The following is a 22,775-nucleotide window of genomic DNA, read 5'->3' as shown; positions in this document are numbered from 1 at the left end:
GACCAAAATGGACTGTGAATTTGTAGGGCCCTGCTAATGAGAAGGCAAGAATATCTTACCTGCTGATGCGTGTGCATGCTGCAACAGTCCAAGACTGTTTAGCTTTGAGACTCCCTAGTCTCATATTGGAGGCAGAGACCCAGGAGTGAGAATTTTGTGTATATAGCACCCTTAAAAAATTAGAAGTCCACAGGCCAAACTATCTTCAAGAATATCTGTGCTCTGAGGAACCCTGTCTCCTTATCTATACTAAGAGATTTTAGCACACCTAAGGCAAGATAAAATAAACACAAACCTGACAGCTCTCTCTTGCTACTTACATTTTTCCAGTATTTTTTCAGAAAATACTTTGGAAATGGCAGTTCTGTGTTGGCCACGGAAAGCCTCCAAATGCAGAATGAGTTCAAATAACTCAATCAATCCAGTGTGCATTTTAAACCAAGGACACTATTATCCAACAATACAGCATCAATGAAGGATGGAAAGATAGCCTAGCACATAGGATACTGGACTCACTTGAGACCACAGTTCAATTACCAGTTCCACAACAACATCCTGATGTGCCCTGCCCTGTCTCTCCATTCCTTATCTATAAAATGAAATATCCCTGCCTACCAGGAGTATTGTAAGGATAAAATCCATTAACGATGAGAGGCATCAGGATATTACAGTAATGCAGATCCTGTAAGTATCCACATATTGATAACAGTAAACTGCTCTAACATTTTTGTATGGCAGAATAAAATAAATTTGCTTTATAGAATTTTATAACATGGCTTGAGCTCACTGTAACTTAAAAATGTAGCTCATCTACAACAGATTAAAGCTGTATCTAACAGTTTCAGCTCACCTATATATTTAAAATGTCACTACCTTGGGTATTTCCATCATCCAGGGTTTCCTCTTAGTAGCATTAATCTTCCACTATGTGTTGGTATTGAGTTATTTTAATTTGAACATGGCATGTTTGCATATATGCACTGTAAGGACACTGGTGTCAGTATACCACAGCATGTTCAAACCACACCTAGTTCAGCAGTATATACACACTATGCTATGTTACCAAAAAATATTGTGCTTATGCAATCATGTATTCAACCTGTACAGAATTATTCTTCTTCATGGAAATAAATTCCCCAGAGGCAGCTCTGGTTTCTCCTAGTCGTATCCTTCCTGCAAAGATTCAAAGCTGAGGCCTTGTTCCAAACAGCATGACTGACCACACTGCTTACAATATCTGCTCTCATCAGAACGAGAAGCTAGCGTGCTCAGGAACCATGAAGCTATGTTTACTCTTTCCTTGGAATATTATTCAACATATAAATATTGGAAAAAGGGAGCTAACTGTATATAAACTAATTATTTTATTCATACACTACTCCTTACAGAGCAATGCTTACTTTCTTCCTGTCCAATATGGATCAGCATGCCACTTCCACAGCACTCCCAACTTAAAAGGGAAGAGAGAAACCAGCCTGTTCTATGACAATGTTGAGCATTGATCTTACATCAGACAGCGCTCTCCAAACACTGTTTAATTCCTTTACCTGGATAGGTGCTGGTCTGAGAGCAAACAGCTCGTTACGGGCTCCCTTAGTGTAGCCATTCATGTTAATGAGGATGTGTATCCCATCCTGGTGAATGCGATCTGCTGCCTTTCCATTACATGGTATCTAAAATACAAGAATCAAGAGCAAACATTAATTATTCTTACTTTATCACTGAAAGGCCAAAAGCAAGATTAGAGATCAGCACACCAACAACAAGTTTAAAATATAGAAAAAACTTTCAGCAGCACTATATAGTTCAGATTAAATTTACAGCTAGCTCAAGTTTCCCATATCCATCTCCCCCAAATAAAGATGCTATGACTGACAACAGTCACTCATTTAACCCTGAAAAAATACTCAGAAGACAAGCACGTCCAAGTTCATTCAGACATTTGGTATGATACCAGGACCAGAGAGCTAGAGGCAGTCACTTACAGCCCTAATGATTTCACAATTTTGAGGAAAGGAAGGAGAGAGCAGCAGAATAAGGTCAACAGACATCAAAAAAGCAGACTAAAACTCAGAATTGGTAGATAAGGGCCTGTGGGAAGAAAATCTAAGGGATAAAGGCATTCAGGAGAGCTGGCAGTTGCTAAGGAGATAGTATTAAAGGCATAACAACAAGCTATCCTGATGAAAAGGAAAGACAGGAAGAACAGTAAGAGGTGAATATGGCTCCATCAGGAGCTCTTTAATTACCCCAAAATCAAACAGGAATCCTACAAAAACTGGAAACATGGACAAATTGCTAAGACATACAAAAGAATAGCAGAAGCATGAAAGGACAAAACCAGAAAGGCTAAGGCACAAATGAGTTATACCTAACAAGGGACAAAAGGCAATAAAAAGAGGCACTTTAAATATATTCAGAGCAAGAGAGACAAAGGGAAACTGTAGGTCCTCTACTTAGAGAGAAAGGAGAGCTAATAACGGATGATATCAAGACGACTGAGGTATTTAATGCCTATTTTGCTTCAGTCTTCACTAAAAAGTGAAATGATGACCAAACAGACACTCAACACAATATTAACAAGGGGGAAGGAATGCAAGCCAAAATAGGAGAAGAACAGGTTAAAGAATATTTAGGTAAGTTAAATACAAGTCAGCAGGGTCTGAGGAAATTCATCCTAGATACTTAAGGAGCTAGCTGAAGCAGTCTCAAAACTAACAGCCATTATCTTTGAGAACTCAGAGGACAGATGAGGTCCCAGAGGACTGGAAAAAAGGCAAAACAGTACTTATCTTTAAAAAGGCACACAAAGAGGACCCGGGGAATTAAAGATCAGTTAGGGCATGGAGGATTACACTGTCCGAGAACCTGGAGATGGACAGGGAGGACAGGACAGCATACAGGGAACAAGAATGTGCTGCGCAGGAAGAGATGCTGGGGATTATGAAGGAGCAATCAGACATGTTGAGGAGTCTGGTTGAGGTTCAAGAAAGGCAGCTGGATGCTAGAGTAACTGCAGCCTATGCTGAACCTACTGTCATCGTTGCCCAGTTCTACAACCTCTTCCCCCAAACATCCTATAAGGCTGGGGTGGGGGGGTTCAGTATCCCTTGCACTCAACACCAGAGGAGGGTAAAAGGACCAGAGGGCACCCGTTTCCACACCTTTGATTGTTATTGCACTGCATCTATAAGTAAGCTTTTCTTGTTTTTCTCGCCGTCCCCCAGTATTAGCCCTTTTGCCCCAGGTTATCTTACTTTTCTTTGCTGTCTTTGTGTTCGGTGTGCATAATAAAACTTAAATGGATTGAGAAGAAAAGGTTCTTTATTCATTCAACACACGGTGGTTGGTAGTGGTGGAGTTTACAGGGAAGAAAATGCAATGGAGGGGACAGTTTGGTAAGGAGCAACACAGATAAGCGTCACACTATATGGAGATATACCTATCTTATAGAACTGGAAGGGACCTTGAAAGGTCATGGAGTCCAGCCCCCTGCCTTCACTAGCAGGACCAAGTACTGATTTTGCCCCAGTTCCCTAAATAGCCCCCTCAAGGATTGAACTCACAACCCTAGGTTTAGCAGGCCAATGCTCAAACCACTGAGCTATCCCGAAAGTGGCCTTACGCATTCAAAAGTTCTGCAGCCATTGCTGGTCATCCCATAGTTGCATAATGATGCAGTCTCATCATTCAATACTTGAATCCTGGGCCCAGAAATGGCACTCAACCATGTCAAGGTGATGCATGACTGTCGCCAGCAACTGCAAATTGCTCTGCTCTACATCTTCCAGCAGCGTTACTTGCGTGGCATTACACCGTTCTGTGCGGCGGCTCCCGTATCGGCTATGTAAATACTGCAGAAGAAGGTGCGAGATGTTTGTAATGCTCACAACAGTGTACAGCTGAACGGGGTCCACGCTTATCATGCTATGACGTCTGCACAGGTAACCCAGGATTATGAAGAGAGGCATAAAAAAGGTTTGGTTTGTTTGCCATTAATTTCAGGGAGAGAAGGATGGAGGGAGGCAAGTGCATCATGGGAGGCTAACTCCATGTTCCCATAATTACCCACATCAATGTTTTGGTCCCATAAGGCACTGCAAGCCCAACCCAAAATTCCACTCTGCTACATGCACTGTGGGATAGCTACCCACAGTGCAGTGCTCGGTGCGTCGATGCAAGTCCTGCTAGTGAGGATGCACTCTGCCGACACAATGAGCGTTGTGTGGACACACAAGATCAACTTGCTTAAATCAGTGGCTCAGTATCGACTTAAATAAAGTCAACTTAACTATGTAGTGTAGATATGGCCTTAGAAAGAGGACAGTAATCCATATCTACTGTAGGCAGGACAAATAGTAAAGGGCATAATTTTCAAGGGAGATTTAGGTTAGATATTAGGAAAAGTTTTAACTATAAGGGTAGTTCATGACCTCTTGAGATCCTTCCATCCCTACACATCTATGATTCTATGTTGAACAACAGGTGCACATCTTGTCCTGGTAGGTCAAACTCTTCAATGCCTAAGCCTCTGGCATGTAACCTAGTAACTCCTGGAACAGTCAGAAAACATTAGGTGGCAACACAGACAAGCCCTTCTTGCAGGCCAGGAGAGGATTCTTGCAAATCTCCTACACAGTCTGCCTCCTTTGAACCAGACAGGAGGTCAGAAATATTGACCAATGGAGGGCTCACTGCGGCAACTATTGCTACCAGTCTAGACAGGAGAGAGAGCAGCTCTCAGAAGGTTTATTTATTTTTAAATCCCCAGATGCCAAATGGCGAGAAAGACCCTGCTACAAGGCCAAATAGCTATGGTGTGGAAGATGCAGACAAACTCAGATTCCAAGATGAGGAGGTTACCCTGTGCAATAACTGATGTTCTTTGAGATGAGTGTCCCTGTGGGTGCTCCACTTCAGGTTTAGGTGCGTCCCAGTGCCTTCGATCAGAGATTTCTACAGCAGTACCCCTACGGCTACGCACGCGCTGTGCCTTTTTCTCGAGCTGTCAGTGTTCTAATAGCGCGTGCATAGCCCGGGCTCCTCAGTTCCTTCTCTGAAACGGAGTGTGTTACAAATTCCGAAGTAGAGGGGAGGAGGGCGGGTAGTGGAGCACCCACAGGGACACTCATCTCGAAGAACGTCAGTTACTGCACAGGGGGAGTAACCTCCTCTTCTTCAAGAGATGTCCCTGTGGGTGCTCCACTTCAGGTGATTGAAAAGCAGTATCCCTTAGGATGGTAGGGACTTCGGATGAGGCAAGAAGGCTGTTGACAAGACAGCTCTACCCAATCTGGTGTCAGATGCTGCAGTGTGGATGAGAGCGTAGTGATTGGTGAAGGTAAGGTTCGATGCCCAGGTAGCTGCCTTGCATATGTCTGACAGTGGGACATTCATCCAGCCCATACTACTTTAACTTGCTGACAAGAATGTTGTGGGAGACCGTATCAAAAGCTTTGCTAAAGTCAAGGTATATCACGTCCACTGCTTTCCCCTCATCCACAGAGCCAGTTATCTTGTCACAGAAGGCAATTAGGTTAGTCAGGCATGACTTGCCCTTGGTGAATCCATGCTGACTGTTCCTGATCACTTTCCTCTCCTCTAAATGCTTCAGAATTGATTCCTTGATGATATGCTCCATGGTTTTTCCAGGGACTGAGGTGAGGCTGACTGGCCTGTAGTTCCCCAGATCCTCCGCCTTCCCTTTTTTAAAGATGGGCACTACATTAGCCTTTTTCCAGTCATCCGGGACCTCCCCGATCGCCGTGAGTTTTCAAAGATAACAGCCAATGGCTCTGCAATCACATCTGCCAACTCCTTTAGCACCCTGGGATGCAGTGCATCCGGCCCCACGGACTTGTGCTCATCCAGCTTTTCTAAATAGTCCTGAACCACTTCTTTCTCCACAGAGGGCTGGTCACCACCTCCCCATGCTGTGCTGCCCAGTGCAGCAGTCTGGGAGCTGACCTTGTTCGTGTAGACAGAGACCAAAAAAAAGCATTGAGTGCTAGAGGATTTGCAGGACTGCCCTAATGTATGCCAGCCATCCTTGGACTCCAGACACTGTTTTTGCATCTGAGGATCATTTAGGATGTAGTAAAACTTTTGCCACATACCTTTGATCCAAAGAGGTGATGGAGGTAGAAGCTGCTCCAGTGCCTAAATCTCTCAGTTATTCCATTACGCAGGTGGAATCTTTCACCAACCTGCTACGCCATGGTTGCTTTATTATTGTTTGAGTAGCATACAGCAGCCTTAATGTACCCAAGAATCAAGCCCAAAATATTCAGCCACTGTAGCAAGTCTCCTTGATCAACTTAAGCTATGTGCATGACTATCGTTTTAATCCACAACCAGCCACCCACATTAATAAAATTCCAATAGTCACACTCAAAGTTCACACGATGCCCATCGATTCCCTCCACAACGATGAAACTGCAAACATACACTACCACAAACTCAAGAATTCTGAAGATCACTCTTACCATTACCTGTGAGCATAATTTGTGCTCCAAGAAATTCACTGTGGCCAGGATCCTTAACCACAGGTTGAGATCTCCATTTCTGAAAAACGTGCTGCAAATTCAAAAGAATGAAAGCTCACCTGAGAGAGGTCAATGAAATGATTTGCTTCCGCCATCACCTTTACACGGAAGTTTGTCCCATCATCAGGGCTGAGGGCATAACAGAACACCTAGGATATACAGCACTACAAGTTAATATAAGTACATGAAATTTAGCCTATTGACTAAAATTTCATCATAAATGCTATGTAATTACTCTACATGTTATCCTCATTCAAAAGAGGAAATTGTTTAGGACCAAGTTTAATTTTATTTTACACAAACATTAGCCAGTTATTTTGTAAGTGCTTTGAACACGAAAAATCCTAAATAAGGTTTACGAAAATTGCATATAAGCAGCTTAAGTGTTTGTTAAAAGTGTAAATTTCACAACTGGTCTCACTTTTGGATTGATATTTACACTCAGCCCATTTTTCATTAGAGTCTCCAGCCAATCAGTGGATAAGTTCTGGAGAAAGCAGTATGCAACTCTCCAATTAGAAGTGTGACATGGATCCAGTGACAAAAGCAAAGGGTGACAAGGTATGCAAACATTTTTACCTTTAGTAAATCTAATATTTACTGGTCACTGATTCAAACAGTCAACCTGCATGAACCCAATTAGTCTAGAGCAGCGGTTCTCAAACTATGAGGCAGGCCTCCCAAGAGAGGCGTGAGCTGTGTGCTTTTTTATTTCTTTTGTGAAGAGCAGTGGCTGTCAGCCCCAGGTGGCTGGGACTCATGCATAAGGGCTGTGCACATCCAGGAAGTGGGGATAATGCCTGAACTCAGGCACTCCTCCCTCTCAGCCCCCAAATCCCTCAGCTGGAGGTGACAGGACTCTGACTGTCAGCCCTGCAGCAGCAGTAGTGCAGGAGTAAGGGTAGTAATGGGGAGCTAAGTATCCTGTTGACTCCCTGACACTGCTATGCTGCTGCTGGCGCAGTGCTGCCTTCAGAGCAGGGCACTCAGCGAGCAGCCAATGCTCTGCCTTCAGAGCTGAATGGCGGTATATGTACCTGGGGGTGGGAAGCCATAGTGACTACAGACACAAAGAAGCGGGGCTCAAATAAGTTTGAGAACCACTGGTTTAGAGGGCCAGATGCTGACTTCAGCATGAAATAGTGGATTCAAGTTCCGTTTGGGGTTTATCTTTTCATTGGTATATAGTGAAACAACATCCTCACTCCAGAACAAGTTAAGATGTTTCACTGCCACACTCTGCTTAGAAGCCAACATAGGTATTTACTGAGAGTCCTGTGGCACCTTTAAGACTAACAGATGTATTGGAGCATAAGCTTTCGTGGGTGAATACCCACTTTGTCAGACGCATGTACATTCGTGGGTATTCACCTATGAAAGCTTATGCTCCAATACATCTGTTAGTCTTAAAGGTGCCACAGGAGACTCTATTGCTTTTTACAGATCCAGACTAACACGGCTACCCCTCTGCTACTAGGTATTTACTGACTTCCTGCCACCATTAATGTTTGTACCAGAGATTAAAAAAAAATTTTTTTTTTACTTGTTAAAATTTCCAAATGTAGCTAAAGCAGCTCTTTCATGAAGATGACAGGGTATCAGTCTGATATAAATTTGCTATTTTTATATCTCTCGGCTAATCTGAAAGTAGTAGTACTTTTTGTGTTTATAAGGAAGATAATCACAAGCGTCACCATAAGAGAGGCAAAGAGAAAGGGAGTCGGGGAACAAGTTTCCAAAGTATATATGCATCCGAAGAAGTGGGCTGTAGTCCACGAAAGCTTATGCTCTAATAAATTTGTTAGTCTCTAAGGTGCCACAAGTACTCCTGTTCTTTTTTCAAAGTATATATGAAAGTTTAGGTTGATTAAGTCAGCTGTCAGTGTTTTGAACGCAAAGGGATGTTGTGACCTGGGGAAGTTTCAGTCAGTTCTGACTGATCCAATAAATAAAGCGTCTTTGCGAATAAAACCAAAACACTTTGGTTTAAGTATTCTGGCTTTAAGTAAAGCTCTCACAATACTTTACAAAGGTAGGCAGTATCCTTATTTTGCTCAGGAGATTAAGATATGTGCTCAGCCACACATTGAACTTGTGACATAGTTGGGAACGGACCCCAGATTTGAGCTCCAGTCCACTTTCCCCACTAAGTGGTACTGCTTCCTTCATACTAGTCTGGTTTACTCTTAGTAAGAATGTAGGAAATGGAGGTTCCTGTTCCAGGTAGGATTGCTAGGAAGAGATGGGATCCACCTAACGAAGACAGGGAAGAGCATCTTCGCAGGCAGGCTGGCTAACCTAGTGAGGAGGGCTTTAAACTAGGTTTGCCAGGGGATGGAGACCTAACCCCTGAGCAAGTTGGGCAATCGGCTAGTTATCTGAGGTGCCTATACACGAATGCAGGAGGCCTGGGAAACAAGCAGGGAGAACTGGAAGTCCTGGCACAGTAAAGAAACTATGATGTGATTGGAACAACGGGGACTTGGTGGGATAACTCACATGACTGGTGCACAGTCATGGATGGGTATAAACTGTTCAGGAAGGACAGGCAGGGGAGAAAAGATCTAGGAGTTGGACTGTATGTAAAAGAGCAGTATGATTGCTCGGAGCTCCAGTATGAAACTGGAGAAAAGCCTGTTGAGAGTCTTTGGGTTAAGTTTAGAGGCGAGAGCAACAAGGGTGATGTCGTATTGGGTGTCTGCTATAAACCACCAGACCAGGAGGATGAGGTAGACGAGGCTCTCTTCGGACAACTAACAGAAGTTTCCAGATCACAGGCCCTGGTTCTGATGGGGGACTTCAATCATAGAATATCAGGGTTGGAAGGGACCGCAGGAGGTCATCTAGTCCAATCCCCTGCTCAAAGCAGGGCCAATCCCCAGACAGATTTTTGCCCCAGATCCCTAAGTGGCGCCCTTAAGGATTGAACTCCCAACCCTAGGTTTAGTAGGGCAATGCTCAAACCACTGAGCTATCTCCCCCCCCATCGGCTGGGAAAGCAATGCAGCAGTGCACAGACAATCCAGGAAGTTTTTGGAGAGTGTTGGGGACAACTTCCTGGTGCAAGTGCTGGAGGAACCAACTAGGGGCAGTGCTCCTCTTGACCTGCTGCTCACAAACAGGGAAGAATTGTTAGGGGAAAGCAGAAGTGGGGGGCAACCTGGGCAGCAGTGACCATGAGATAGTCAAGTTCAGGATCATGACAGAAGGAAGAAAGGAGAGCAGCAGAATACGGACCCCAGACTTCAGAAAAAGCAGACTCTGACTCCCTCAGGGAACTGATTGTCAGGATCCCCTGGTAGGCTAATATGAGGGGGAAAGGAGTCCAGGAGAGCTGGCTGTATTTTAAAGAAGCCTTATTGAGGGCACGGAAAGAATAGCAAATATGGCAGGTGACCAGCTTGGCTTAACAGAGAAATCTTCAGTGAGCTTAAACACAAAAAGGAAGTTTACAAGAAGTGGAAACTTGGATAGATGACTAGGGAGGAGTATAAAAATATTTCTTGAGCATGCTAGGGGTGTAATCAGGTGGAGTTGCAGCTAGCAAGGGACGTGAAGGGTAACAAGAAGGGTTTCTACAGGTATGTTAGCAGCAAGAAAGTGGTCAGGGAAAGTGTGCGACCCTTACTGAATAGGGGAGGCCACTTAGTGACAGATGATGTGGAAAAAGCTGAAGTACTCAATGCTTTTTTTGCCTTGGTCTTCACAGACAAGTTCAGCTTTCAGACTGCTGCACTGGGCAGCACAGTATGGGGAGAAGGTGAGCAGCCCTCAGTGGTGAAAGAACAGGTTAAGAACTATTTTAAAAAGCTGGACATGCACAATGCCATGGGGCCAGATGTGACTGCAGAGCCATTCGCCATGATCTTTGAAAACTCATGGTAATCGGGGGAGGTCCCGGATGATTGGAAAAAGGCAAATATAGTGCCCATCTTTTAAAAAAGGGAAGAAGGAGAATGCGGGGAACTACAGATTGGTCAGCCTCACCTCAGTCCCCAGAAAAATCATGGAGCAGGTCCTCAAGGAATCCATTCTGAAGCACTTGGAGGAGAGGAAGGCGATCAGGAACAGTCAACATGGATTCACCAAGGGCAAGTCATGCCTGACCAACCTGACTGCCTTCTATGATGAGACAACTGGCTCTGTGGATATGGGGAAAGCGGTGGACGTGATATACCTTGACTTCAGCAAAGCTTTTGATACGGTCTCCCACAGCATTCTTGCCAGCAAGTTAAAATATGGATTGGATGAATGGACTATAAAGATGGATAGAAAGCTGGCTAAATCGCCGGACTCAATGGGTAGTGATCAACGGCTCGATGTCTAGTTGGCAGCCGGTATCAAGTGGAGTGCCCCGGGGTTGGTCCTGGGGCCCGTTTTGTTCATTAACATCTTCGTTAATGATCTGGATGATGGGATGGATTGCACCCTCAGCAAGTTCACGGATGACACTAATATGGAGGGAGAGGTAGATACGCTGGAGGATAGGATAGGGTCCAGAGTGACCTAGACAAATGGGAGGATTGGGCCAAAAGAAATCTGATGAGGTTCAACAACTAAACAATAAAGCTATTTACAACTAGAAGCACAAGGCTAAGAAAAGGAACCACTGGCCACCTGCAAAGCAAGGGACAGAGGCGTTCTGACTGACCACCATAGGCAATAAGAAGGAACTGTGAGGGCATAGGGCCGGCAGTGCCTGATATACCATGGCATGTGCGTAGCACTTTAGGGGGCACCACAGCCGGCCCTACAGATTCCGCTAAGGCAAATATCTCTGACAATTGCGCACACCTACAATGGAATCAAAATGAGCAAGCACTCGAAGAAGAAACTTAATTTACCATAAGATTGGCTATAAGTGTAGTCTTTGGTGTGAGATCTAAGGTACAAATTGACCTGGCATAAGCGACTGCTCTCTTGGGATATTGTATTTTTGATATTGAATATTGTGGACTTTAGTGTAAGTGACCATTTATCACTAAATCCAGTTTGCCTAGGTGGCAAGATGGACTGGAGTGCTCAAAGGGACTGTCCATGACTCCATGGCAAGACTGTTTTAGTGCTTCAGTTCACATTTGTTACTGGGTTAGTGAAATCTTATTATAGAAGAGACCACCCATTTGGGGTGTCTGTGCTGCTTTTTGACAGCCTGCCCTGAGGTTGGCACTCTCAGTCATGAACCACTCCAGACAGCGTGACATGAGGCATTTAGCACCCTTGTCTGATGAAGCAGTTCTTTGGTTTTGCAGCCTGGATCCCTCACTGGCCACTTCTACCACTAAAAAAGGTAGGTGTGGTAAGTGCAAGAATAGACCCCTCTCCCCCCCTTGGTGGAACAAAACAGCACTGCTTGGTCCTCTTGGGGGTGGGAGTGTCCACACTATTTTTGCTGGATCCATGTTTGCTTTGTTGATCAGGAGGGGCTGCTCGACTGGGCCCAGAGTGCTGCAAGATGTCCAGCAATCTATTTTAGGATCCTGAACTACTTCAAGTTGTATTCGCAGCTCGGGTACCACCCCGTGCAAGAGGTCCTGTAACTGCCTGAAATTGTCAAGCGGGGAATGTGAAGATGGGGTAACTGCCTTATCTGGGAATGATGATGAAATTGCTGTAGAGGCAGCACTGATGTTCTACAGAAAACGAGAAGGGGCAAAAACAATTCTTGAACCCCGTGCATAATCCCAGCTTTCTGGGGGGGAATTTCCTTAGTGGGGGGGGGAGGAAGAACCCAAACCAACCACACTCTACTATGTCTAATAGCTTAAAATACTAAAAACTATTTATGCTATATTTACAGAATGCCAGTTGAGGAAACCGCTGTGGACACAGAAGATTCTGACTCAGGCCATGCAATGGTAAGAAGGAACTAGAGAGATATCGGTTCCAAACATCCTTTATACTCTTGGTTTAGAGCACAAAGAACAAATGTGCATGTGCGGACCAATGGCTGCTGCTTACTAAATATGTCTGGGCTCAGGGGTATGATGCACATGCGTACTGGTGTGGAATGTACATAGGGACTATCACTTGAAGAAGCCATTTATACCAAAAGTAATTCAGAAAACTGGCAATTTTTAGGGGTATAGTTATACTTACTTCATTGGGAGTGACTGAATATGTTGCAACTGTACATCTGTTTTCCAGTTTCAATTACAAATGAGTAGCCAGGACACCTGAAGCTAGTGAGGATCCCTTGATAGAAATAACCCAGGAGGGAGAGTGTAGTGTCTTCTTGAAAATGGTTCATAAGAATGTGCAATAAATATTAAGAAGTGTGACTGGGGCAGGCAGAGTTTTAAACAAACAGATATGCAGCTACTGTTCGGTAGCATTACTGGGTATCCTGATCCTGTTGTAAGACAGGTCGTGCAGACAAATGAGAAATGATAAAGAAATTTAAAAGATTAAATGGGGAAGACCCTACTAGACGATATCTTGGGACATACAACACAATGTCAGCCACTTCCTTTTCCGTACCTTGGGTACTCCCAATGATTAACAGCTCCTCCCTTATGTGTCTCTAGTGGAGGATGGGATGAATCTCCAGGTGGTCTTTCACTGCCACTTCATAAATGGCAAGATGAACTGCTATTGGGATATAAGAGACGCCTCCTCCTCTAAAAGGTGATACACCAAGAACTGCCAGGAAAGAGGACGTGACCTCAAACCTTCTGCACAATCATGCACTTTACCTTCCCTAGGTTACAGCTAATAGAGGCTCCCTGGGTATTTAAAACTTTCAGCATGCTATTTATGTTCTCTTACCTCAAATTTGTCAGGGTTATGCATTCCTGGGATTGACTGCATTAGGTGGGAGGTTGGATGATTTCCAAAATCAGAGCTCACATAGCCAACACGAAGCCGGCCTTCACTAGCCTTCAAGTCCTTTGGATGCTCATATGGTGGCTTGTGAAGGACGTTGATCTGGCAATCAAATTCACAAGATTTTTTTGAGACATGATAAACTTTAAATGAAATCAGAAGCATCAAGAGCAGAGATAGTAAATAGGATAGACTTTCAGAATTACACGGAGTTATTAATTTTCCCCATATTTAAATTTCTATGCTACTGCATTGATGACGTTTCTGCTTATCGCCTAATAATATTTGAAAACCACATCTGACCAATTCCCAAATTTCAGGCAGAGGGTTGCACATTTGTTGCTCACACAGGCCGAGCTGTGTGTTACCCAAATCTGAGTTCAAATGGAGGCTTGACTGAGTGTATAGCTTAGTCTACACATCCGCTAGTTAAAGAAAAAAGCCATGTATCAAAATTTGATCAAAAGATTAGTGTACTAAGGGAGCAATAGGGCCAGTCACTAAAGTGCTGCATACAGGCTGATAAATGTTAAGTGCATTGAACTGGCAACACAATTAGGCAATGTAGGAGAGAGCAGATCATGTCAGTCTAAGCAAAAAGCTGAGTTAATCGGTTCTAAAAAAGAGTTCCACCCTATGGGTCCATGGTCAGGATAGGTCAGTGTGGAGATGAGGCAGGATCAGATATTGAGGGAACAACATAGGATTCTAGAGAGACAAGGTGGGTGAGGCAATATCTTTTATTGGACCAACTTATGTTGGAGAGAGAAAAGCTCTCCTGGGACCGACGCACTACACCACTACGGCACACACAGAAGAACTCTGTCAGATTGGGGGCAGGAGGGAGGAATTGCCAGAGTAAGAGGTTTTGGCAGTCGTAACTGATGGTTGTTAAATCTGACTGACCTCTTCCCAATACCAGAGAATACCACACTGTACAAAACCAGGAAGCAAAGAGACCTATCAGTCTCAACAAGGTGGTAAATCTGAAGCCTGAGAAACACTATTTTAAAATTGGCATTACATACCAGAATATAATTGACCAAAGCACAATCTGTTTTTCCTCAGGTATAACCAAGTATATGGAAAAGTCTTCAAAGTTCCTACCTTATCCAAACAGAGATTTCCATGTCTCTCAGCAATAGCCTTCCTAAAGCTGTGAGAAAGGGGGTACAGCATGCTGTGATGAGGGTGGACAGATGGCAGTCTATTCTTCTCCAGTTGATCAGCTACAATGCTGACCAGCTTTTTCATTCTTTCATCATAATCTGTCCAGTCACAGACAATCTAAAAGAAGAAACAAAAGAACCAGGGGTCATCCAATGAATTTAATAGGCAGCAGGTTTAAAACAAAACCAAAGGAAGTACTTCACACAATGCAGTCAACTTGTGGAACTTGTTGCCAGGGGATGTTGTAAAGGCCAGAACTACAATGGGTTCAAAAAAGAATTAGCTAAATTCATGGAGGACAGGTCCATCAATGGCTATTAGCCAAGATGGTCAGCGATGCAATCCCATGGCTCTGGATGTCCCTAGCCTCTGACTGCCAGATGCTGGGATGGGATGACAGGGGATGGATCACATGATGATTGCCCTGTACTGTTCATTCCTTCTGAAGCATCTGGCACTGGCCACTGTCAGAAGCCAGGATACTGGGCTAGATGGACTACTGGTCTGACCCAGCCTGGCCATTCTTATGAAAAATTAAATGGCTGGTTAGAATACTTTAAACAACTTTAAACCCCGGTCAGAGCTTTGAGAAGTTCTGTTTACATGGGACTGTGATTAACATTTCTTCCATTCCAAGAGATAAAAAGACACTTGACAAGTATTTTAATAACCATTACAGCTCCCTTGTATTTCAAATCGCCTATGACCCAAGCACTGTTCCGTAAGAGAAAATGGCTCCACAGTCTTATTTTCTAATTTGACCAAGAGTTATTTCTGCTCCTTTTAAAATAGATACACTGGATCCTTAATACGTGGTTAGTCCTAGATATTTACATTAGAGTAATCTCCAATAGAATTACAGTCACAGCCCTCTCTCCTCACCTGCAAGCAGTGGGCTAAGTTGCAATAAGCATCTGGGAAATCAGGTTTCAGTTTCAGAGCAGTGCGATAAGAAGCAATGGCTTCTGGTATGTTCCCTGAATCCTGCAAAAGCAGAGACTAAATCAGCAAGCACAAGCAGATTCAGGAATGAGTTTGCCAAATGCATCACCGTGTTATAAAATAAAAAAAGTTATGAACATGGCTATACCTTGTGAATAGAGGCCAAGTTACTGTGGGCATCAGCAAAAGCAGGATTTATCTGGATGGCACGGGTGTAACATTGTAAAGCTCCCTGAACATCCTGCATCTCCTTTAAAGTATTCCCCATATTTGAATAAGCATCTGCAAACGTGGGGCTGATTCTAAAATTAAAAAACACACCATACATTATCCACAGTACAAGTTGCCTGTCCTCTAAGAATGCCCATCCAGACTGCTATTCGATTATTGGTTTGCATAACAGTTGTAAGCCATTGTCTAGACGACTGTAGAATTCCTGTCGCCAGTCTTTGAGAATTTTAAAAAGCAAAATTCTTACCTAATAGCCTCTTTGTAATGCATCAGAGCTTCCTGCAGCTTTCCTTGCTGCTGCAGAACACTTGCTAAATTTGAATGGGCAGCAGCAAACTCTGGGAACACCTACAGGAAACAAAGGAGAGAGTTAGTTTGCCCCTCAGATCTTAAATAAATAAATAAATAGAGATATCCTATCTCCTAGAACTGGAAAGGACCTTGAAAGGTCATCGAGTCCAGCCCCCTGCCTTCACTAGCAGGACCAAGTACTGATTTTGCCCCAGATCCCTAAGTGGCCCCCTCAAGGATTGAACTCACAACCCTGGGTTTAGCAGGCCAATGCTCAAACCACTGAGCTACCCCTCCCCCCCGCAGGGCATCACATTGCAGAAGAGTTAGAACTGGGTTAACCCACGAAAGTTTATGCCCAAATAAATCTGTTAGTCTTTCAGGTGCCACAGGACTTCTTGTTGTTTTTGTGGATACAGACTAACACGGCTAACAATGGACAACTATCAGAGGGGTAGTCTCCTTGGCAAATTAATCAAATCTTAAACAGAAGTACCACTGCCTCTATCTACTTCTTTATCAAGTACAATCGACCCCTCATATGTTCCCAGCTTTTTTGTCCACATCCTACCCTCTTCCTTATATCCAAATGTACCTCAAGAGCTTTCCTGTATAGGCGAACTGCCTCCTCAATGTTTCCCTGTTCTCGCTTGATGTTTGCCAGGTTATTAAGTGAGTCTGCATGTGTGGGACACAGACGAAGAGCTGTATTGTAACATTCTTCTGCTTCAGCAACCTTAGAAACAAGAAGAATTGTGTTCAAGCAGTACTTAAAATAAACAAGCAAGGGAATTGCTGTTTAAGCAATGTTGCCACAGAAATATCAATAAGGTGGTCACCACTACAATACGTTACTCCTGGGGGGATTCTTCGGGACTGCATACCCGCAGAACTCCCGCTCCCCCGCAGAATTACTGTGCTTCCCTGCAGAAAACGACCACGGGTGCAATTTTTGGGGGGGGAATGCCCCCACAAACAGAGGTGAGGTATGGGGGGCACACAGGGTTACATGCCACTGCCACCCACCCCCCATTTCTGCAACTGCAGAGCTGCCCAGGTGAAGGCGGTTGCATCTTGGCTCCAATGACTGCAGCTGAACGCCGCCTCTCGGGCCCCAATGCCAGTTGTGCTCCCCTTCTGTGTGCTGGGGAACCTTCCTGTTTTCAGTGCAACTGAGTGCCAGCGGTAGGGCGGGGGAGAGAGAGGCAGTGGGGAAGGAATGGGGTGGAGGGTGGAATAGGGTGGGGGGAGAGTAATGTGGGGGTGAGGGGAGGGGGAAGGAGAAGAAAAGGGGATAGGATTTCGGGGGAAAGCGGGAGCCCAGCATGCAGCTCTCAGCAGCAGCTGGGGCTCCCCCGTTAAGCAGGCCCATCAAACCCTCACCCTGACAAGCCCTACCCCCTATACCTGGATCCCTCAGACAAGTCCCCCACACAGACCCCTACTCCACTGAACCTCAACCAACTGTACCTGGACCTCCCTAAACGACCCAGACCCCACTCCCCCCACCCCCGCTCCTGAGCCGCAACCACCTTCACCTGGATCCCCTGCACCCAGAACTCCCTAATGAGCCCCTGTGCATCCAGATCTCCCACTGAGCCACCCACACCCAGATTGCCCCATACAGGAACTTCTCACCCCATACCTGGATCCCCCCACAATAAGCCCCTCCACACTTTGATTCTGCTGGGCTGAGCCTGCCCACCCACACCAAGTGCACCTGGCACAGATGGGTAGGACCCCCATGGTGTTTCTTGGGCAGGCCCAGCTCTTGCACTATGTCAGGGTTGGGTACAGCCTCACTGCTGAGTCCCTGTACCAGATCTCCCACTTCAAAGCAGCCAGTAACCGGTGCTCCCAACTACCATGCTGGAGTCACATTTATTTACTGACAAAAACATTTGCAGAATTTTAAAATGTGTGCATAATTTTAAATTTTTTAGTGCATAATTCCTTCAGGAGTAAATATGTCTACCTTTAAAAGCTTTAAGATGGAGCATTTTTTGCTTGTATTATTTCTCCTACAAGCTGACAAGCAAATCAAATACTAAAGGCAACATCCCACCTTAAAGTTCATTATCATTCAAGGCATTGAAATAAGTACACCACTAACTTGATATAACGCTGTCCTCGGGAGCGAAAAAAATCTTACCGCATTATAGGTGAAACCGCGTTATATTGAACTTGCTTTGATCCATCAGAGTGTACAGCCCCGCCCCCCCGGAGCACTGCTTTACCGTGTTATATCGGGTCGCGTTATATCAAGGTAGCAGTGTATCAGCTGAACCTCTCAAATATAGCAGACTGCAAGAAAACAGAAATGCTCCTTACACTGCCTTTCTCCTTTAGAGCATTGGCCAGATTACAATAGGCATCAGGGAAGTGTGGCTGTAGCTCAATAGCACGTCTGTAGGTGTCTATTGCCAGATCTATCAGTCCTTGCTCATAATACACACAGGCCAGGTTGCCATGCACAACTGCATGATTAGGACTCAGACTCAAGGCTCGTAAGTAGGCTGCTACAGCTCTGTAACGAGAGATGTGTGATTAGTGTTCATATGGCCTATGTAAGATGACAGCAGAAAGTTATTTTTACATTTAACTTGGTCATAAAGGTAACCTACACTGAAGAGAAAATAGGGTTTGTGCCTTTTGCTGCTTTGAGATCAAGGCATGAAACATCTTGTCTACCCTGTAAGAGTAAGGGAAACTGGAGAAAAATGATTATGACATTACAGAAATTAAAAGTGAAACCCATCTGAGGAGACAAGTGATTTATTCAGACTGTTTAAAAAGCTTTTCTTGTTTTTTTTGTGACATCTGTTTAATTATCAGACTTGGGAGCAGAGTGTGTTATTCTCCCATCAGTTAAGAGCCAAGAGAGCTTCTAATCCACATTGCAGTCTTCAACAAATTCACACACATCTCCAATCCCCAACAAAAAGGACTTGAAATCCCTAATATTTCTGAGGTAGACACACACAAAAAACAAACTCCCCTCACAGGTCTCCTTTGTGTATCAAACTAAAAAAGGATTAATTCCCCCTTCCCAACCATTGCAAGTCACTTTTAAAGACAAAAATAACTTTAAATATATTTCTACTACATTAAGAAAAATCAGGTGTGAATGTAATGATATCTAAAAGAAAGTAATACATACAGAGACGTTTAATTCCTGAAAACAAGATTTCTGTGGCCAACTAAATATCATCTCTACAGAGCTAGTGTGAAAAGAAAGGAACAAGGTGTTTAGAGGACAATCTAAGTAGCTTCTAGAAGTGGTCTAAGATGCCGCCCTTCTACACATGGAATGCCTTCCCATCCAAATCCCTCCTCAAGCCCCCTTTTTCCATACAACCAAGGAGAGTCATTTATATTGAAGATCCACACATTTTTCCATAATGCTCTTGCCGTAATTAACCTTGTATTCTTCTGGTTCTCATCCCTGTTCCTTCTCGTATACCCAGTCCCTACTATTTTATTACCTTCCCCTTTGTTAAACAGGTCAAGTTAAAATTAGGCTATGCTTTTCAGGACAGAGACCTTGTGATTAGTCTACAGCGTGCCGCTTTTACCACATTTAGCATAATACATTTCTTGCCTTAACAGGTACCCTGATCCAGGAGTTTCTTCTCTTTTGCATACCAGTCCTCCTAAGGGGTACGTTTTACTTTTGCAATGATGCTACCTCAGCAGTTTTCTGAGATAATGTAGCCAAGCTCAGTCCCTCTCATCAGCCAACTTTACAGTCTGTTTCCAATAGTACCCCTTTGCATTATTTGCTTTATCTTACATTTATCTACACTGTACGTGAACAATCCCCATGTGGGATGAAATCAAGTGTTCTTTTTGCTTGTGATTACTCTTACTTTAGAAGCTATGAGGAACAGGAGATCTTGCTTTAAAAATGCTACTCTGACTTTTACACCAAATTTATTTTGCCAAAATATATCAATTTAACACAACGAAGTGTTAAATTATGGCAAAGCACTCAATCTTATTATTGTAGCTCATCTTTCCATTATTCTGCCTCCTCATCCCCAACCCATGTGTCATTCCTTGCTCAGTTACGTGTAATTTAGATTGTAAACATGTATTAAGAATCTACCTTTTTTATTTGTCTGAAGATCATGCACACCTGTGCTTCTATATAAATAAAAATCTCATGTGGCTAAGAATCTTGATTCCTAGAAAATACATTAATTTAATAATGCATTTACACAGTGGAACAGATCACCAAAAGGTAATCATCAAGTCAGATATCTTTCTAAGAAAGATGTTCTAGTTTAACCACACATTATGGAACTAGATATAGGAATTACTGCATCAAATTCTAGGATCTGCATTGTGCAGGTGGCCAGAATAGAACATAATGTGCCTTTCAGGCCATCTATGAAATTCAAAAGATGCATGTCAGTCAATAGAAATTATAACCTTATTTAAGAATAAAAACACAGTATGGTACATAGCTCTGAAATAGTACAACCTGGCTCTTTTCCCAGGAAAAAAACTATGGACTAAAATTTGAGATTCATGGGTTCAGATTAACAATGATCTCACAAAACTAAAATGAGATTTTGGGCAGACCAATGAAGACATCCATGCAATGTGTTGCAGCAATCAAAAATATATGCTAGAGAATATAAAAAAATAGATAAAAGGTTCTCAGCTGAATATAGTGCTCCATTTTAGTTGTCCAATCTCAAAAGTGGAAAAGCAGTAGCATGAAGGATTTGAAGGTCTGGAATTAAGTGGACATAAAAAGCATATCAAATAAAATTGACTATATATCCTTTCCCATAAACCAGAAGAAGTGGGGGGAAAAAAAAAGGGGGGGGGAGGAGATTCAAAATGAAGAAGGCTGAAAAATGAAAGAAAAAGCTGATAGCTATACAGGATTAAGGAACTCTCTTCCTCCTAAATCCAAAGTGATCTGAAAGTGGAAATATTTTATAAGTGGCTGGTCAAGCATCAAGTACAGGCATTGTTGAACTAGATGGGCCAATTTTTTTTTGTTTTGACATGGCAATCATATATAACAACAAAGCTACCATTGTACGTGCTCTTCATTGATCTTACAGCTCACAAATTTCAACCTGTGTAGTTAGAATTGGAAGACCGAGCCATCCAAAAGTTACCATAATAATCCAGGAACCACCTTCCCAATAATAGTCAACTTGCAAATTCCTAGTTCGGGCTTTCAGAAAGAAACAACTCTGGTTCCAATGAATAAATAACTATCTATGGTACTCATGGCCCCCGCACCACACTAGTATGAGAGCATCACAATCTTTAATGTATTTATCCTCCCAACACCCTCTCTTGAGGTAGGATAGTGCTATTTTTATTTTCCCTCTTTTACAAATGGGAAATTGAGGCACGGTGGTTTTCCCAAGGTCACACGGGGAGTGTCTGAGTGGAGGAGAGAACTGAACCCGGGTTTCCTAAGTCCTAAGCACGGAAAGGGCAAATTCAAGAAAGACCAAAAATGTTCTGCTATCAACTCACATCTGTCTCATCACCCTGAAATTAAAACAAATGGGGACCAGCAATTTGTCTTGTCCAGTATTCTGAGAGACAGAGGTCTGTACTGGATTCTTCAGAGAAAGTTACAAGGAACCCTGCACTAGCAGTTACGGAATAAACAGTCCTCTCAGAAAGCTTCTTCCTAGCCCCCATTATAAGCTTCCTTATGCCTTGAAACACAAGGATTTATATCTGTTTTTAAAAAAAACACCAAGAGTTTTAAGTCTTAACTTTTGTAACTCTGGATGGTCTCATTAGCTACATCAATTCTGAAACTATTTAAAATTCTACACTCTTGGCTTCAACAGTATCCTGTGGCAGTGAAATAACTGTGTATTGCATATAACCGTATTTCCTTTTATCAGTTTTAGGTCTGCTGGCAAGATTTTAGGATTCCCAAACTTTAACAACCTGTGAACCCCTTTCACTAAAATGTCAAGTCTCACGAACCCCCTCCTAAAAATGAATATTTCCAGGGATTTTCTCCTTTACCTGAGTATAAATGATAAAAGCAGTGATCTTGACAAAATTTGTTTTTATGATATGCTTATTAAATAATAATCAATAGTGTGTATCATTACAGTATTTTTATTACATTATGAAAATGGCAACACTCTTCCAAGGTCTCACTTTCGTAGCTTGAATAAGCCTGTTATAAGAGAAGGCTCCTATGTTTCATCAAGGAGTATCAGATGTGAAACAGCATGAAGGTATTTAAGAAGCCAACTCAAAGAGTTCCTCCTACACAAGCACTAAGGTCTTGAGCAGTCTAGGCAAACAACGCATGTTACAAAGCTTAAACTTGTTCATAATAATTTTAAAAACAATACTAGCTGCCTATTTAATTTTAAAAACAGCAAGAAATATCCACCTCCCTTTCCATTTCTTATAAAGAGTCATGAAGTTTAAATCACCTCAGTGTAATAGATATGCTTGCTTTGATCTGCTTAGCTCTTGGAAGTCCAGGGGCTCCAGGGTGCTGGCCCCGTGCTGCCCAGGATTCCTAGGGACAGCTCTGTCCGCCATTAGGGAATTTATTCCCAAGAACCCCTGTAACATTTCACGAACCCCAGTTTGGGAACCACTGGTCTAGACTCTAGATTTACTTGGTTCTGCCTCAGCGCAGGGGCCTGGACATTATGACCTCTTGAGGTCCCTTCCAGCCCTACACATCTATGATTCTATGAACACAAGTCATCTACAATGGAGCAGGAAAGTCTCAATAGGGAAAAAGAAAAAAAGAAA

At 43.3% G+C, this 22,775-nt stretch overlaps 1 protein-coding gene across 2 annotated transcripts in view; it reads right to left on the bottom strand.

Moving 5' to 3' along the window:
• OGT (O-linked N-acetylglucosamine (GlcNAc) transferase) overlaps positions 1 to 22,775 on the bottom strand; it is a 57,142-nt gene that overhangs the window by 17,822 nt on the left and 16,545 nt on the right. For both annotated transcript variants that reach the window (XM_005286063.4, XM_005286062.4), the window contains exons 7-15: positions 18,336 to 18,531; positions 16,600 to 16,740; positions 15,961 to 16,061; positions 15,631 to 15,784; positions 15,423 to 15,524; positions 14,478 to 14,657; positions 13,314 to 13,472; positions 6,605 to 6,694; positions 1,548 to 1,673 (exon numbers count right to left, since the gene is read on the bottom strand). In XM_005286063.4, coding sequence (XP_005286120.1) covers positions 1,548 to 1,673; positions 6,605 to 6,694; positions 13,314 to 13,472; positions 14,478 to 14,657; positions 15,423 to 15,524; positions 15,631 to 15,784; positions 15,961 to 16,061; positions 16,600 to 16,740; positions 18,336 to 18,531 — 1,249 coding nt within the window. The remainder of the gene's footprint in view (positions 1 to 1,547; positions 1,674 to 6,604; positions 6,695 to 13,313; positions 13,473 to 14,477; positions 14,658 to 15,422; positions 15,525 to 15,630; positions 15,785 to 15,960; positions 16,062 to 16,599; positions 16,741 to 18,335; positions 18,532 to 22,775) is intronic.

Source organism: Chrysemys picta, chromosome 9, assembly GCF_011386835.1.
Source record: "Chrysemys picta bellii isolate R12L10 chromosome 9, ASM1138683v2, whole genome shotgun sequence".
NCBI lineage: Eukaryota > Metazoa > Chordata > Testudines > Emydidae > Chrysemys > Chrysemys picta.
Note: the sequence above shows the minus strand (reverse complement) of the source record. Positions and strands in the feature narration are given on the sequence as shown.